At 36.3% G+C, this 18,006-nt stretch overlaps 1 protein-coding gene across 2 annotated transcripts in view; it reads left to right on the top strand.

The window, feature by feature from the left end:
* Positions 1 to 18,006, top strand: part of NOC3L (NOC3 like DNA replication regulator) — a 31,901-nt gene that overhangs the window by 5,387 nt on the left and 8,508 nt on the right. For both annotated transcript variants that reach the window (XR_012922879.1, XM_012766333.3), the window contains exons 6-16: positions 1,588 to 1,718; positions 3,977 to 4,138; positions 4,338 to 4,431; positions 5,649 to 5,824; positions 6,553 to 6,681; positions 10,377 to 10,508; positions 12,665 to 12,745; positions 13,077 to 13,177; positions 16,950 to 17,022; positions 17,736 to 17,799; positions 17,887 to 17,958. Coding sequence is in view for 1 of the 2 variants with exons in the window: in XM_012766333.3 (XP_012621787.1) it covers positions 1,588 to 1,718; positions 3,977 to 4,138; positions 4,338 to 4,431; positions 5,649 to 5,824; positions 6,553 to 6,681; positions 10,377 to 10,508; positions 12,665 to 12,745; positions 13,077 to 13,177; positions 16,950 to 17,022; positions 17,736 to 17,799; positions 17,887 to 17,958 (1,215 nt within the window). In the remaining variant the exon portion in view is untranslated. The remainder of the gene's footprint in view (positions 1 to 1,587; positions 1,719 to 3,976; positions 4,139 to 4,337; positions 4,432 to 5,648; positions 5,825 to 6,552; positions 6,682 to 10,376; positions 10,509 to 12,664; positions 12,746 to 13,076; positions 13,178 to 16,949; positions 17,023 to 17,735; positions 17,800 to 17,886; positions 17,959 to 18,006) is intronic.

The following is an 18,006-nucleotide window of genomic DNA, read 5'->3' on the forward strand; positions in this document are numbered from 1 at the left end:
TTTAAAATTTATTTTGTTTTTTCATATTTATTTACTTATTTAGAGACAGTGTCTTTGTTGCCCAGGCTAGACTGCAGTGGTATCATTATAGCTCATTGTAACCTCAAACTCGTGGGCTCAGGTGATCCTCCTGCCTCTGCATCTCGAGTAGCTGGGACTAACGATGTGTTAGTCCCAGCTGTTACTCCCACCATGCCTGGCTAATTTTTTAATTTTTATGGAGACAGAATCTCACTATTCCGCTCAGGCAGGTCTCAAAATCCTGGACTCAAGCGATTGATTCTCCTACCTTGGCCCTGCAAAGTGCTAGGATTACAGGCATGAGCCACTATGCCTGGCCTTTATTTTTTTTTTATTATGGCGAAATTTACACAGTTATATTTGTATTGTCTAGGCATGCATGAAGAATATAATTGTTTGTTACTGTTCTGAATTTTTTTAATTTTAAGAAAAGGACCTGCATACATACAAATAACCATTAACTTTTTAGCCTTAAATTACAAGATTCTGGCTGGGCGCAGTGGCTCACGCCTGTAATCCTAGCACTCTGGAAGGCCGAGGCGGGTGGATTGCTCAAGGTCAGGAGTTCGAAACCAGCCTGAGCAAGAGCGAGACCCCGTCTCTACTATAAATAGAAAGAAATTAATTGGTCAACTAATATATATACAAAAAATTAGCTGGACATGGTGGCGCATGCCTGTAGTCCCAGCTACTTGGGAGGCTGAGGCAGCAGGATTGCTTGAGCCCAGGAGTTTGAGGTTGTTGTGAGCTAGGCTGACGCTGCGGCACTCACTCTAGCCTGGGCAACAAAGCGAGACTCTGTCTCAAAAAAAAAAAATTTTACAAGATTCTGTGGTATGAAGTAATTTTGAGTTTGTTCTTAGAGCAGTTATACTTTGTATATGTCCGTTTTAGGTAATTGAATGTGGGTTTCTAATATCTAGAACAGTTTTAACTAATCAAACTTAAACTGAAAGAATAAATTTTATTGTTTGAAACTATATGAGTTTGGAATTTGTGACAGAAAAACTGGTTTAATTTTACTTTCACTTAGCAGACCTCAGTAGTAGTGTAAATGAGATTACAGGTCAACTATTTAACTGTTTTCAGTTGTCCATCATAGACTCCTTACAGATTATGCTTGTGTGTTTGTTATATCTAGTTCCCTGTGAATTTCTTAAGGTAGACATTCTTTGTTTAGTTCAGAGTACTATATAGAGATGAAAACAAAGGAGAATATTTTGTACTTAAAAACAAATTAAATGAGAATGTCATTTTCCTTAATTAATATGAATTATTGTGGGTTTATTAGAATAGAAGTTCTTAATATGAGCTCTATAGTCAGACTGCCTGGGTTTAAATCCAGTATCTGTTAGTTTCTTTCCCTTTGCCTTAGTTTTCTTATCTACAAAATAGGTCTAATGAGAGTACCTGTCTTATATGATTTTTGAAAGGATGATGTATGGTAATAAATACAAAATTCTTAGCTATCATTATTAATTACCATAAGAACATTATTTTATTACTTAAAGTTCTTAGATACTTGTAAATAAAGGAATATTTACAGGGAAATCTGATTTGTTTCAGAGATCACTGAAGATCCTATTCGAGAGCTGACTGTAGAAGAACATTTAATTGAGAGAAGGAAGAAACTACAGGAGAAGAAACTGCATATTGCATCCTTGGCATCTGCTATAATATCAGATCCAGAAAGTAATGTAGGTAATATTAATTTCTTTAGGCTCTTATGTATGGTATAAATGTGTAATATAAGAGTCTCTTGTTTCCTGTAAGCATGCACTAAAAGGAAAGGCATTAAATAACCATAGTAGCTGGGTTAGAATAAAAGAGTAGACAGCATCTTAGCTTAATCTTATATCTGAACTTAATTTCTTTTGTGATCTTGGAAAAGTCAATGAAACTCTCTTGAGTCTTATTTTCCTCATCTTTCATATGAAGATGTGGACTTACTACTGTTGTAACTCTAAAAGTGGTTAAGTGTATAAAAACTAATCAGAGAGGAGGAACCCTCTTGCAGATTTACTTGACTGACCTATATAGGATTTTTTTTTTTCTGTTTCTGAGGCAGAGCCTTGCTCTGTTGCCCAAGCTAGAGGGCAGTGGTGTGATCATAGCTCACTGCAACCTCGAATTCCTGGGCTTAAGCAATCCTCTTGCCTCAGCCTCCTAAGTAGCTGAGACTACAGGCACATGCCACCATGCCTTGCTAATTTTTCTATTTTTTGTAGAGATGAAGTCTCTGTTTCCCAGGCTGGTCTTGAACTCTTGGCCTCAAGCAATCCTCCTGCCTCGGCTTCCCAAATTGCTGGGATTACTGGTGCTATAGAGTTTTTAATAAAGAACATGTTACATAGAAGTCAGTGAAATTAGTTCAAGAGTATTTGTAAGTAGAAAATATCTTCAGTGAAATAGAGTCAGAATTAGGACTTATTGGGCCATGTGTATAGTAGTAGAAGTAGTGACAGTTACAACACTTTAGATTCAGTTTTGGCCCTGCTAAGTATAATAGTATCTGTGAGACTTTGGGTAAGTGATGTTACCCAAGACTTACTTTCTGCATCTCGAAAAACAGAATGGCGTCTATTTCAAAACTTTTGTTATAGGGATTAAAGGATAAAAATATATGAATTTACATAAAGTGATACTATTATTATTATTATGTAAGTGTCCCAATATCTTACTATGACAATGTGTACTGAATAATAAAATACATTATTTACATTTATAGAAAAAATTTTGTGTGGGTATGCTTTAGTGTGGTACTTGTCATCTTCTAAATAGAGTGAGGGGAAGATCTAGTGCAGAATATAGAGTTGGAATTCTTGTATTATCTCATTTAATCATTATAAAACCATAGAGATAAGAGCTGTTGATGTCTGTCTATAGCTAAAAAATTGAGCCTTAAAAACCTAATGATTTGTTCCAGATTTTAACAGCCATTAGATTAGGACCCAGGTCTTCTACTCTGGAGGCTTATGCTCATACATACAATTTAGGGATAGAAAGTAGAGTAGTGGCATATTTGTCTTCTTGGCAAAGGTAAACACTGCTGACCTACCAGAACCTACCTTCTTAAGATATTACTCCATCAGGCAATAGTAGTTCATCAGAGCAGTCACATTAGTTGAAATCAGTTTTTTACTTCTGCATTACATCATAGTCAAATATTATCTCTGCATCAGTCTTGTTGAAGCCAAAGTTAATGTGGCTATATTATATTTAATTCCCAATTAATTCATGTGTGTGTGAATAATATATTTGATGTATGTAACATTTTGCTATATGTCAAAAAGTGATTTTAGAAAAATAGAACATGCATACTTTAGAAAAACCCAGAGAATTTCTGAAAATAGGCAAATTAACAAATTAACAAATTTAAACCTTTTAAAAAAAGTATGTTTTTCTGGCCGGGCGCTGTGGCTCACGTCTGTAATCCTAGCTCTTGGGAGGCCGAGGCGGGCGGATTGCTCAAGGTCAGGAGTTCAAAACCAGCCTGAGCAAGAGCGAGACCCCGTCTCTACTATAAATAGAAAGAAATTAATTGGCCAACTGATATATATATAAAAAATTAGCCGGGCATGGTGGCGCATGCCTGTAGTCCCAGCTACTCGGGAGGCTGAGGCAGAAGGATCGCTCAAGCCCAGGAGTTTGAGGTTGCTGTGAGCTAGGCTGACGCCACGGCACTCACTCTAGCCTGGACAACAAAGCGAGACTCTGTCTCAAAAAAAAAAAAAAAAGTATGTTTTTCTAACTATAAAACAAAAATATGACTACCTTATAACTTTAGTGATTTATCTGTGGGAAATGTGAGCAGTATCTGGAGTTCTACATGGCTTGACTAAACTCTCAGTCATTGTGTGAATTCCACTTGTTGTGCCAGATATAGGGCTGTTGTCTTTTGTTGAGAATTGTTTTGCCATGACTTCTCTAGCCTCATAAGTTATTTCTTTAATAGATTAAAAAATTGAAAGAGTTACGTTCCATGCTGATGGAACAGGATCCTGATGTGGCTGTTACGGTTCGAAAGCTGGTGATAGTTTCTCTGATGGAATTATTTAAAGACATTACTCCTTCATATAAAATCCGACCCCTCACAGAAGCAGAAAAATCTACCAAGGTAATGTTAGATAATAATTATTATATAAAATAAGCTGAGAATTTGGAGAACTGGGAATGGGAGAAACAGTAGGGTTTTTTTGTTTGTTTTGTTTTGTTTTATAGCACTGCCTAAATAATAGGCACTTATATTTTGTGCTAAGTTTTGGGTTTTCATATTCTGATTTTAAAAAAATAATTGATCTTTTTGGCCTTTTCAGATGCGCAAAGAAACCCAAAAGTTGAGAGAGTTTGAAGAAGGCCTGGTTAGCCAATACAAATTTTATTTGGAAAATCTGGAGCAAATGGTTAAAGGTTTGTTAAAACATATCTTGAAAGCATGTAACATACTTAGCTTTGATCACGAATGTGAATTCTATACGGTGTTCTGTGTTGTTTAGTGAGAAGCTGGTATAGTGTATGGACGGGGGAGAGTCTAGAGTCAGACTTCCTGGGTTCAAATCCTGGTTTCACACTTAATTACCTATGTGATGGTAAAATTACATAGTCTTTCTGTGCGTTAGTTTTCCTAGCTATAAATGGGAATAATTATGGCACTTCACCTCACAGGATGATAGCGAGAAGTAATTTAATTTATAGATATGAAGTGCTTAGAACTGTGCCTAGCATGTACTAGGCACTATATTTTTCAGCTTTTAATATTATTGTTGCTGCAGTCCTTTACCTCGTAAGGAGTTATATGCTTGTTGAATTTATGAATAGTTGGGATTTAATCTACTATTTTTTTAATTGGAGACACCGAAGTCAGGGGAGAAGGATAACTTGAAATGGATGTTTGAGTGCCTTGAAAATGGACTTATGAGTCATTTATTCAGGATGATAAAATCTTCTATTAAACTCTTGTTCTCTTTCTTCAGAAAAGGAAGGGTGTAGAAAAAATTGGGGTGTGAATAGGGAAGGGATTCAGTTTCCTAGGCCAGGAGCCTTCATTTGACCTAGTTGGGCTCATTTACTCTGCAACTTTACCAAGGATCATCCAGTTGCTATGAGCTGGAAAAGGACCACTGAATCCTGTTGGCCTAATGAGGGGGTGAAGGTGGTAGAGTATAGTTGTTGGGTGGGGTGGGTGGTATGGATATTGCTTCTGTGCTCCGGTGTCCCAGTTGGAACTGATGAGACACATATGTCATTTTAAAAAAATATACCACACTAGAAAAAAAGTAAAAGGCAAATTAATTTTAATAGTAAATTATATATATCTAAATATATCCAGTTTTAAAAATTAGTGTGATATCTTACATTCTCATTTTTTGATACTAAGTTCAAAATCTGACATGTTTTGTACTTACAACATAATCTTGATTTGGACTGGCCACATTTCAGATGCTCAATTGCCACTCACAGGTGTCTAATAACATGTGTATTGGACCTTTTCTAAGCAGATTGAACTATTGTGAAGTCTCTAAGGTTTTTTTGTGTGGTAAAACATATTTATTATAAAAGAAAGCCAATTAGTTTAAGTTTTGACCAATGAGTAAAGTGAGTAACAACTGCAGTTATCTTTTGATTAGATTGGAAACAAAGGAAGCTGAAGAAAAGTAATGTAGTTTCCTTAAAGGCGTACAAAGGACTGGCAGAAGTGGCTGTGAAGAGCTTGTGTGAGCTATTGGTGGCACTACCTCATTTCAACTTTCACAACAACATCATTGTTTTGATTGTCCCTCTCATGAATGACATCTCGAAATCAGTAGGTTACTCTAAATAATTATTGCTGTTGTCCTCAATGGAAAATTACAGAGCACGTGATTTCCCCCTCCGGCCTCCCCCCCCCAAATTCATAAAATAGTGTCAGTTTATTAAACTCTGTCTCTTTAAGAAAGTTATTTGAACATAAGGTTAATGCACAGGAAGCAGTTTTATTCCCCCCCCCCCCCGCCCAGAAACATTAGGCAATGTCTACAGACATTGTTTATTTTTTCTTATTTTTTATTTTTTTATAGATAGGGTCTTGCTGTGTTGCCCAGGCTTGAGTGTAGTGATGTGATCATAGCTCACTGCAGCCTTGATTGAACTCTTGGGCTCAAGCATTCCTGCCTCAGCCTCCCAAGTGGCTGGGACCACAGGCATGTGCCAGCACACCTGGCTAATTTTAAAAAGTTTTTTGTAGAGACAGGGCATTGCTATGTTACCCAGGCTGGTCCTGAACTTCTGGCCTCAAGTGATCCTCTCACCTTAGCCTCCCAAAGTGCTGGAATTTCAGTTGTGAGTGCAGACATTTTTGAATGTCATGACTGGTACTGGGGGAGTGTTACTATTGGCATTTAGTGAGTAAAGGCCAGGAAAGCTTTAAACATCCTATAATGCACAGGACAGCTCCCCAACAAAAAAGAATTGTCTCACCCCAAATATCAGTTATCTCACCCAAAAGTGCTGAGGTTGAGAAACACCTGTTAAGTGTAACATTTTATTTTTCAGATATCTGAAATGTGTTGTGAGGCCGTAAAGAAACTCTTTAAACAAGATAAATTAGGCCAGGCTTCTCTTGGTGTAATTAAAGTGATTTCTGGTTTTGTGAAGGGCAGAAATTACGAAGTTAGGCCAGAGGTAAGTCTCTTTTTTCTTACTTTGTGTTTTATTTGTTTTTAAATTACCAAGTTAATTTTCAGTTGTTATGAGGAATTCTTTATAGAAGTGTATAAAGTAAAAGTACTCAAATCTTATATGCAAGCAATGTTAACAGTTTGGCATTGTATCCTTCTAGATATTTTCCTGTGCAGATATAGGTATACATGCTTGCTTATATTTTAAAAGAAAAAAATGAACCTATACTATGAAAACTGTTTTGGAACTTTTCATTTTATATTGTGAACTTATATGTAAGGTTATTCCATTCTTTCTAATATTTGCCATAGTATTCCATTATATAAATATATAGCCCCCTACTTGATGGTTAGCTGAGTAGTTTCTAGGTTTTTGCTGATTTATAGTCAGTGTTGAAGAGAACATTTTAGCCATATTATTTTTTCATATTGTGTGAGTATTCACTGAATTAAATTTCTAAAGTGTAGTTACTAGATTCAACAGTAATCACGTTTAATCAATTGAGAGAGAATGTCAAATTGTCCTCCAGAAACATTTTATCACTTATATTCCCACTAATGATATGAGTGTCATTTCCCTGCTACCTACCCAGAATGTTATCATTTAGTCTTTGTTAGTCTGGTTGATGAAAAACTATATATATATATTGCATATGTATTTATCTGTACATCTTTATTGTAGTGAGGTTTTGCTTCCTTCTATATATTTCTTACTCATTTGAATTTTTTGCCTGTTTGTAATATTTGTCAATTTTTCTCCTCATTTTTTTTTAATGACTTGTGGTAATTTTTTAATGTATATCCATTTCAATAAGTATCTACTATGTGCCAGGCACTATTCTATTATAGGTCCTGGGGGTAAAATAGTAACAAAAGAAATAACACTGTGTGTTTATGGAGCTTACATGGTATAGTAACAATATCAACTCTTTGTTATGTATGTGCAATTCTTTCTCTGTCACTCTGCCTTTTAATTTTGCATTGAGCCTTAGATATGAGGCTGTATTTTGTCATGCATAGAGCCTACTCAATCTCTAGATTTATAGGTTTTCTAGATTTTTAATCTTAATTTTTATATTTAAATATTTAAACCATTTGACATCTTTGTGTCTGGCATGAATGCAGTTTAATATATGTAATGAATATATATTTTGTATATAGCTAATATATATTAAATATTTATACTATATATGTATTTGAAATAGACAAGCAGTTATTCCATCATCATTTTCCTTTTTCTAATTTAAAATGCTGCCTTTATTATATACTAAATTCCTACATACATAAAATTTTATTTCTGAACTCTTCTGTTCTATTGAGTCAGTCCCTTGCAAGTATAATACTATTTTAATTCATGTAGCCTTACATCTATAGTTTATTTGGATATCTGGTAGGATAATACTGATCAGAATGGGCATAAGTGATAAAAGACATGGACCATTATTTTTTCTCCAAAGTAGTCTTAGTTATTTTTGTATATTACTCCAGATGGAATTTAGAATCCGGTTTTTACTTCTTTCTCCCAAAATAGTCCACGCAAAGAATCTGATTGCAATTGATTCAATGTGTAGATTAGTTTGAGAGAATTAAAATACTTACAGAATTGATTTTTTTTCTCTTCAGTAATATCATGTATCTTACCATTTATTTAAGACTTATTTTTTTTTTCTTTTTCTTTTTATTTTTTTAAAGACAGTCTTGCTCTCTTGCCCAGCGGCCTAGATGGCAGTGCAGTGGTGTGATCATAGCTCATTGCAGCTTCAAATTCCTGGGCTTCAAACAATCCTCATGCCTCAGCCTCCTGAAGTAATTAGAACTATGGGCATACGCTACCATGCCTGGCTAATTTTTTAAAGGTTTTTGTAGAGATCAGGTCTCATTATGTTGCCCAGGTCAATCTCGAACTCTTGGCCTCCCAAAGTGCTGGGATTACAGGCATGAGCCACCATCCTTGGCTGAGACTTAAGTCCAGTTGTATAGTTTTCTTCATTTAGGTCATAGATAATTTTATTAAACTTATTTTTAGTAATATAGTATTGATTGTTAAGCTGATATTTTCTACTGTTTTATTTCCTAATTTCACAGTCCTTTGTCATCAAATCCCTTTTTTTTTTTTTCTTTTTTTGAGACAGAGTCTCACTTTGTTGCCCAGGCTAGAGTGAGTGCTGTGGCGTCAGCCTAGCTCACAGCAACCTCAAACTCCTGGGCTCAAGCAATCCTATTGCCTCCGCCTCCCGAGTAGCTGGGACTACAGGCATGTGCCACCATGCCCGGCTGATTTTTTCTATATGTATTAGTTGGCCAATTAATTTCTTTCTATTTATAGTACAGGTGGGGGTCTCACTCTTGCTCAGGCTGGTTTCAAACTCCTGATCTCAGGCAATCCGCCTGCCTCGGCCTCCCAGAGAGCTAGGATTGCAGGCGTGAGCCACTGCGCCCGGCTCATCAAATCCCTTTCATTCCTTAAAAGTGATGACTTAATTTGAGTCACTAAAATTATAAATATTGGGCTTAAGGAACAGAAAATATTCAGAATCTTTATTCAGAATCTTTATTCAGAATCATAGAATGTTCAGATGATAAGGCTTGAACATGAAACTCAGCCATAAGGAAACTCTTAGATTTAGCGATGCTAGAAGAAAAACTACATCCTTTAATTTGGAGGTATTTTTCATTGGTGGGTGATATTTCATGACCACATAGAATACCTACAAAATATTTGAAATTGATCTTTCTGATACTTAGAATGACTTCAAGTTCACTCTTTATGCCTTTAGTTATTCTTTGTTTTCATTCTGTGCTTTTAGCTCTGTAATCCAAAATACTCAGCTTTCTTCCAAATGTGCATATTGGAACATCCAAATAATACAAACCTGTAGTTCTCAAGATTTTGTTCCAGGAATGCTGCTGTGCATGCAGGAGGTCAGTAGGGTGGTTTATTCCAGAGAAAGTATAGGGTTTTGAACCACTTTTGTTTTTTGTGTTTGAATATGAGACTGGTTGCTGTAACACACAAAATACCAATTTCCAAATTACATAATAGTTTCTGAATTTTTGAAGGGCTTAGGCCAATACATGTTATTTTGGTCCCTGGATCAATATCAGCTGGGAATTAGAAATACAAATGTCTGGGCCTCCACTTCAGAGCTACTCTGGAGGTGGGCCCCAGCAATTTGTGTTTTAACAAGCCTCCCAGGTGATTCTGATGCTTGCTAAAGTTGGAGAACCATTGGCTTAAAAGAAAATAAGTTGTCTTCAAATTGCTAACACTAGTCTTCATGTTACTATTTATTAGGAGAAAAGGATGAAGACTAGTGCTATTAACTGCAAATGTGAAGCAGGTTTGGTTCTGGTCCAGACCTTTCTCTGGTCTGTTTAACTCGTCCTAGTCCTGTGCACCAATGTCAAGTAATGTGTTCTCTCTTCCTTTATACTCATTAAACTGCAAACAGAGTTTTGTATATTTAGCTTGTATTTACTAATGTCCTTCTGTGTATTTACCTAGTGTTCTTTCATAGATACAAGGTCCTGAATATGATTAGCAAAAAGAGAACTTTGCGTAAAATGTGATAAAAGATGTTTCAAAGTTTTTTTGCATTAATGAAGGAAATAACATTGTTAAGTGCTTATTTTTCAATATAAAGTATTTGAGGGCGGTATAAATATTAAAATGTGTATTTGTTTTTTTTTAAATATTAGATGTTAAAAACATTTTTGTGCCTAAGAATCAAGGAAGTAGAAGTGAAAAAAGATACAGAGGACATTAATAAGCCAAAAAGGTTCATGACTTTCAAGGAAAAGAGAAAAACTCTATCAAGAATGCAGAGAAAGGTTTGACTTGTTTTCTTTATTGTTGCATTTAAATATTCTGTTTGTTTCATTTAATCTTAGATTAAAATCATAGTATAGCCACAGGTAAATATAGTTAAATCATAAATATAAGAATTTCAAAATCTAATATTTAGAGAATTTTACTTTTCCCAGTTACTGCAAAGAAATGATTTCTTAAATCATTTGGGACTGATAATTGTTGGCAAAGAAAGGAAAGACGTTTTTGACAGGCTGACCTTTTAGATCAGTTTAGAATTGTGATACACAGAATCCTTCCTTAACAGAAAGGATTCATTCATGTGAATTTGGCAGCAAAGTGAGTTTCTGTTAATTGAATCATGTTTCTTTATTGGTTTATATTTTAAACCTAGGTTGAAATTCCAGCCCCTTGTTTATTTTGAGACTTTGGCAACATTCTACTTTTTCCTTTTTTATTTTTTTAAGAAATGGGACTAATAATAGTACCTACCGTACCCTACAGGGTCATTGTGCAGCTTACACGAGATTATGTATGTAAAGCATCTAGAGTTCATAACACTGGGTATGCTTTATAAACATTAGTTGTTACTACCACTACCATCATTTTTATTCTTATTATCATGTCTTAAAACATTTCTAAACAATTTATTAGAGTTATCAAGTTGCTTGTAAAAGCAAAACAAAAAACATAATTTCCAGGGGTATTCATCTTTGGGTGTAATAAATTTTGAAAACTCATGTTTTCATGAGTTTCAGAAGTATCAAAATAGACTTAATAATCATAAACAAATGAAGGTAAATATTTTAATTATTTATACTATCCTAATATAAGTTGAATATCTGTTAGGAACAGCCAGTATACAGCTTGGTGGGGAAATAAAGACCCATTAAGAACATGGCAGCCTTTAACATCTTCTCATGAGAGAAGGAAACTATTCTTCAGTCAGTCCCGTGTGCCTCAGGTAGCTTAGCAACCATTGTTTGCTCCTCTTACAGCATTGGGACATGGGGAAAAATGGTTATTTTATTTATTGAATTTCTATATGGTATCTGGTTTTATGCATTATATGTAAATGTGATTAGGAAGTATTGATGATTGTCTTCCATGTTATAGGTGATTTAGCACTAGGAATTATTTTTGGCTCAACATGTTCTTTTTGTTTATTCTTTTTTGAAAAATTTTGATTGATTGCCTGGCACAGTGGCTCATGTCTATAATCCCAGCACTTTGGAAGGCCAAAGCAGGAGGATCACGTGAGGCCAGGAATTTGAGACCAGCCTACGCAACAGAATGAGACCCAGTCTTTACAAAAAATAGAAAAATCATCTGAGCATAGTGGCATATACCTGTAGTCCCAGCTACTTATGAGGCTGAGGAAGGAGGATTGCTTGAGCCCAGCCCACTTTGAGGTGATGTTACTGCACTCCAGCCTGGGCAACAGAGTGAGACTCTATCTCAAAAAAAAGGAAAGAAAAGAAAAATTTCAATTGAAATTATAGAAAATAATAATATATCCCATGTATCCACCATTCATGATGAACAAATGTTAATAGACTTATTTTATCCCTGAAAAGAAAGAAAGAAATTGGTGAGAGAGTAAAAATCCCAAATGTTTCTCTCTCCATCTCATTCTTCTGCCTCCTTCCCAAGAAGGCAGCCACCATCATTAATTAGGTTTGTGTATACTTTTTTTTTTTTTTTTTTTGAGACAGAGTCTCGCTTTGTTGCCTAGGCTAGAGTGAGTGCCGTGGCGTCAGCCTAGCTCACAGCAACCTCAATCTCCTGGGCTCGAGTGATCCTTCTGCCTCAGCCTCCCGAGTAGCTGGGACTACAGGCATGAGCCACCGTGCCCGGCTAATTTTTTATATATATATCAGTTGACCAATTAATTTCTTTCTATTTTTAGTAGAGACGGGGTCTCGCTCTTGCTCAGGCTGGTTTTGAACTCCTGACCTTGAGCAATCCGCCCGCCTCGGCCTCCCAAGAGCTAGGATTACAGGCGTGAGCCACAGCGCCCGGCCGGTTTGTGTATACTTTTTATCTATGTTTTTCTCCTTTTGCTTATTGGCATTCATAGACAATATGTGGTATTGTATGTGTTTTATAATATTTACATATTCTGCCTCTGCTCTTTTCAGTGGTATATATACTGTTAGATTTTTTTTTTTTCTTTCAGTGGAAGAAAGCAGAAGAGAAACTAGAACGAGAGCTTCGGGAGGCAGAAGCTTCAGAGAGTACTGAGAAAAAACTTAAACTTGTGGGTGGTTTTACATTCTGTTATGCTTTAAAAATGTTTTTTAAATGATTTTAACTAGAAATGTTTCAACTTGTAGTTATGTAATTTTGGTTTATTTATGAGATTTAGATGTGTGATTTTTGTGATGCGCAAGAAGCTATAATGTGATCAGTGCTAGTTTTATGAAATCACAGGTTGTGTATCTTTATTTTATTAAAGTTCCATAGATTGAATTGTGGGGAGGGGTGGGAAGGGATAAAAGAAGGTTACACTTTGGAAGTCATAGTTATGCTAACTCAGAAGAAAGCATTCCAGCTTATTCTAAAGTCATTTTGTCTATTTCCTCTGCCAGCACACAGAGACTCTGAATATTGTGTTTGTAACTTACTTCAGAATATTGAAGAAGGCCCAGAGGTCACCTCTTCTGCCAGCAGTTCTAGAAGGTCTTGCCAAGTAAGGGCTGTGTAGGTTGAAACTTTTTAGGTTCTTTCTAAATAGATAAGACCAAAGTAACCATGAATTTTAAATAGGGTACACCTAATCTTAGTTAAAAGGCCAAGAAGCAATAAATAGGGTTCACTAATCATAACCCATTTATTGTCCTCAGTTCTCATTAATTTTTATTTGTCACAAGTCTTTCCTTGAAACTGTTCATAATGATTGGCTTTTTTGGTTTTCTCATTTCAAACATTTTATTTTTAAAATCTCCTTTATTAACTGCTCCTTCTGGTTACCAAATTCTGGGTGTCTCCAAGGTTCATCTCTTGTTCTTGGTTCCTTTTGCACTGTGTAGTCAGTTATCCATCGTTATAGTTTGAACTAGAACTCCTGGCCTCAAGTTATCCTCCTGTGTTGGCCTTCCAAAGTGTTGGGCTTATATGTGTGAACTACTGCATCCAGCTGTTATAGTTTGAGTGGATCATGTAAATGACTCTTTAAATCTATTTTAATCTAGCTGCACATCATTTCTCTAGTTCTGTGTAATCTGTTCCTGCTAAGATAGATCTTTTTGTATATTCTGTCAGTACTGATGACCTTGTCATGGGTGTTAGCTAGAATAATTGTTGTCATGATAACTTCCACAGTTATTTGGGGTAGTATCCTGTAGAACAGTGGTCCCCAACATTTTTGGCACCAGGGACCGCGGGTTGAGGGAGTCGGGTATTGTGGGTAGTGGGGAGGATGGTACAGAGCTCAGGTAGTGATGCACAGTCTGTTTCCTAACAGGCCGGGGGTGGGTTGCAGCCCAGGGGTTGGGGACTGCAGCTGTAGAACATTGCTATCCGATAGAAATAGAATGTGAACTATATATGCAATTTCAAATTTTCTGTTAGCCATATTAAAAAGGTAAAAAGAAACAGGTAAAATTAATTTTAATGTATTTTATCAAATTAGATTTATCTAAATTATTTTAACATACAAGCAGTCTTAAGCATTAATGAGATATTTAGCATTCTTTTTTTCCATAACATGTCTTTGAAAACTAGTATATATTTAACAGAGCATATTTCAATTTGGACTAGCTACATTTTAAGTGCCTACTTAGGCACACGTGGCTAGTGACTACTATTGTTGGACAGCACAACCTTAGAAATAGAGTTAGAAAAAAGACTAGTGGCTGGAAGATTTTTAAAAACGCAAATTCTGTTCATCGTAAGAAATTGCTTTCTAATGAATGGAGCTATTTGGCCGTGGGATGCATTTCCTTGCATGGTATTGTAGTTCTTGAACTTGAAAATCTTCAAAGAGAGGCTGGTCAGAAAAGCAATTATGCCTAGATTGCATATGACCTGCTGTTTGTTTTTTTAATGTCCAATCCCTTTATTTAAAAAAGTTTTTTAAATAATACATGCTCATTTTAAAAGTTCAAATAATTCAGAAGAATGTAAAATTTAAAATTACGAGTTCCCCCTCCTGTATATGTATGCAGATGTGTCTGCCTGCCTTTCACACAAGTGGAATTGTGCTGTGTATAGCATCCTATAACTTCTAAAGTTCATAATACTCCATTTGTGGATATGTGATACTTTATTTGGTTAGTCCCCTGTGTTGCACTGGAAATGCTTATATAATATATCTTCATGTACTTGTGTGCATGTATTGCCAGATCAAAGGATATGCTCATTTTAAATTTTGATAAATATTGCCAAGTTCCTTTTCCAAAAAGTTGTACTAATACACATGGAATATATTATGTCTAGTGGCTTGTTCTAAGATTAGGGTCAAAAATTCTTCACTAATATTGAAGAGATATCCTGACTTATTTTTTTTTTTTTTTTTTTGAGACAGAGTCTCACTTTGTTGCCCAGGCTAGAGTGAGTGCCGTGGCGTCAGCCTGGCTCACAGCAACCTCAATCTCCGGGGCTCAGCGATCCTACTGCCTCAGCCTCCCGAGTAGCTGGGACTACAGGCATGCGCCACCATGCCCGGCTAATTTTTTGTATATATATTTTTAGTTGGTCAATTAATTTATTTCTATTTTTGGTAGAGACGGGGTCTCGCTCAGGCTGGTTTCGAACTCCTGACCTTGAGCAATCCGCCCGCCTCGGCCTCCCAAAGTGCTAGGATTACAGGCGTGAGCCACCACGCCCGGCCTATCCTGACTTATTTTAATGCCTAACATAGTATACAGAATACTCTCACATTTAGTGGCTCATATGATTCTTTCTCTTTAACCCTATTTGGTTTTCTTAGTTATTTCTAGAAATAGAGGCCCAAGACAATCAAGTGATATTTACCTAGTAAGAGATAGGTAATTAATAGCAGAGTCTGAGCTAGATAGTAGAACCAGTATTCTTTCCATTTTATATTTAAAGCTGTCATAGGGTCCATATTCTTTTTTTTTTTTTTTTTTTTTTTTTTTTGAGACAGAGTCTCACTTTGTTGTCCAGGCTAGAGTGAGTGCCGTGGCGTCAGCCTAGCTCACAGCAACCTCAAACTCCTGGGCTCGAGTGATCCTTCTGCTTCAGCCTCCCGAGTAGCTGGGACTACAGGCATGTGCCACTATGCCCGGCTAATTTTTTATATATATATATCAGTTGGCCAATTAATTTCTTTCTGTTTTTTTTATAGTAGAGATGGGGTCTCGCTCTTGCTCAGGCTGGTTTTGAACTCCTGACCTTGAGCAATCCGCCCGCCTCGGCCTCCCAAGAGCTAGGATTACAGGCGTGAGCCACAGCGCCCGGCCTATATTCTTTTTTTTTTTTTTTTTTTTTTTGAGACAGAGTCTCACTTTGTTGCCCAGGCTAGAGTGAGTGCCGTGGCGTCAGCCTGGCTCACAGCAACCTCAATCTCCGAGGCTCAGTGATCCTTCTGCCTCAGCCTCCCGAGTAGCTGGGACTACAGGCATGCGCCACCATGCCCGGCTAATTTTTTGTATATATATTTTTAGTTGGTCAATTAATTTATTTCTATTTTTGGTAGAGACGGGGTCTCGCTCAGGCTGGTTTCGAACTCCTGACCTTGAGCAATCCGCCCGCCTCGGCCTCCCAGAGTGCTAGGATTACAGGCGTGAGCCACCGCGCCCGGCCCATATTCTTATAAATTGCAGAATCTTTCTTTCCTCCTTTCTCTCTTTCCACCACCTGCTTTCCCTCTTCTTTTTTTTTTTTTTTTTTGTTGAACTCCTGGGTTTAAGCAGTCCTTCTACCTCAGCCTCTGGAGGAGTAGCTGGGACTATGGGACTATAGTCTTATGCCACCACGCATAGCTAATTTTTAAAATATTTTTTTGTAGACACAAGATCTCCTGCCATGTTGCCCAGGCTGATCTTGAACTTCTGGCCTCCAGTGATCCTCCCTTTTCTGCCTTCCAAAATGCTAAGATTATAGGCATGAGTCACCGTGCCCAGCCCTACCACCTGTTTTCTTATAAGCTGATGCCGCTGTTTCCTTTATGACATAGAATAGTGCTGGATGCATAGTAAACTTTCTTTAGGGAAGTTGTTGGCTCTTAGCAACTTCTTTCTCAGGGCAAAAGTATTTTTTAATTATTTTTAGTCTGTTTAGTGCCTCATATATTCCTACTGAGTATAGTATCCAACAGTATCTGAATTGTCAAAAGGGCCAATCTGAATTAATGAAAAGTATCAATAATTGCCATTATCGACATAGCTAACATTTGAAATGAGGAATATTAAAAATATAGTTTTAAAGTCTAGACTAATTTTTACCTGCTTTATTTCTGCTTTTAGGTTATCTGTTAACTCAGTTTTATTTGATTCTAGGTTTGCTCACCTTATAAATGTGGAATTTTTTGATGATTTATTAGTAGTTCTTCATACTCTCATTGAGTCTGGAGTAAGTAAACTCTATTAACGAATTACTTCTTTAAAGATATAAATGATAATTGGGACTGCAAACTAGTGCAACTTCTGTGGAAAGCAATATGGAGATACCTTAAAGAGATACAAGTAGATCTACCATTTGATCCAGCAATCCCATTACTGGGCATATACCCTAAAGAACAAAAGACATTCTATAAAAAAGACATCTGTACTTGAATGTTTATAGCAGCACAATTCACAATTGCAAAGATGTGGAAACAACCCAAGTGCTCATCAGTACTTGAGTGGATTAATAAAATGTGGTATATGTATACCATGGAGTACTATTCAGCTATAAGAAGCAATGGTAAAATAGCACCTCTTGTATTTTCCTGGATAGAGATAGAACCCATTCTACTAAGTGAAGTATCCCCAAAATGGACAAATAAGCACCATGTTTACTCACCAGCAAATTGCTTTCTCTGATAAACTCCTAAGTGCACATATAGGAATAACATTTATCAGGCGTCAGGCAGATGGGGGGGGATGGGTATATATATATATATACATAATGAGTGTGATGCGTACCATGTGGAGGATGGACACACTTAAAGCTCTGACTGGGGGGGTGGCAAGGGCAACATACATAACCTAAACATTTGTACCCCCATAATATGCAGAAATAAAAAATAAATTTAAAAATATATATAAATAGAAATTATCATTCTTAATATCTTTTTTTTAAAGGACCTAAGCTATCAAGAAAGTCTTCACTGTGTCCAGACTGCTTTTCATATACTTTCTGGACAAGGTAATAAGATATTTTCTTAATGAAGTTTTGTTTGCTTTATCTTTGGAGGTATAACGTACCTAATTGGTGTTTGCTGTCATTTCAAAGGTGATGTTCTGAATATTGATCCAATGAAATTCTATACACATCTCTACAAAACACTGTTCAAGTTACATGCAGGTATGTATGTTTAGATAATGTTTCCTTAATACATATTTATCTTCCAAG

The sequence above is a fragment of the Microcebus murinus genome, chromosome 14 (genome assembly GCF_040939455.1).
Source record: "Microcebus murinus isolate Inina chromosome 14, M.murinus_Inina_mat1.0, whole genome shotgun sequence".
NCBI classification, from domain to species: Eukaryota; Metazoa; Chordata; class Mammalia; order Primates; family Cheirogaleidae; genus Microcebus; species Microcebus murinus.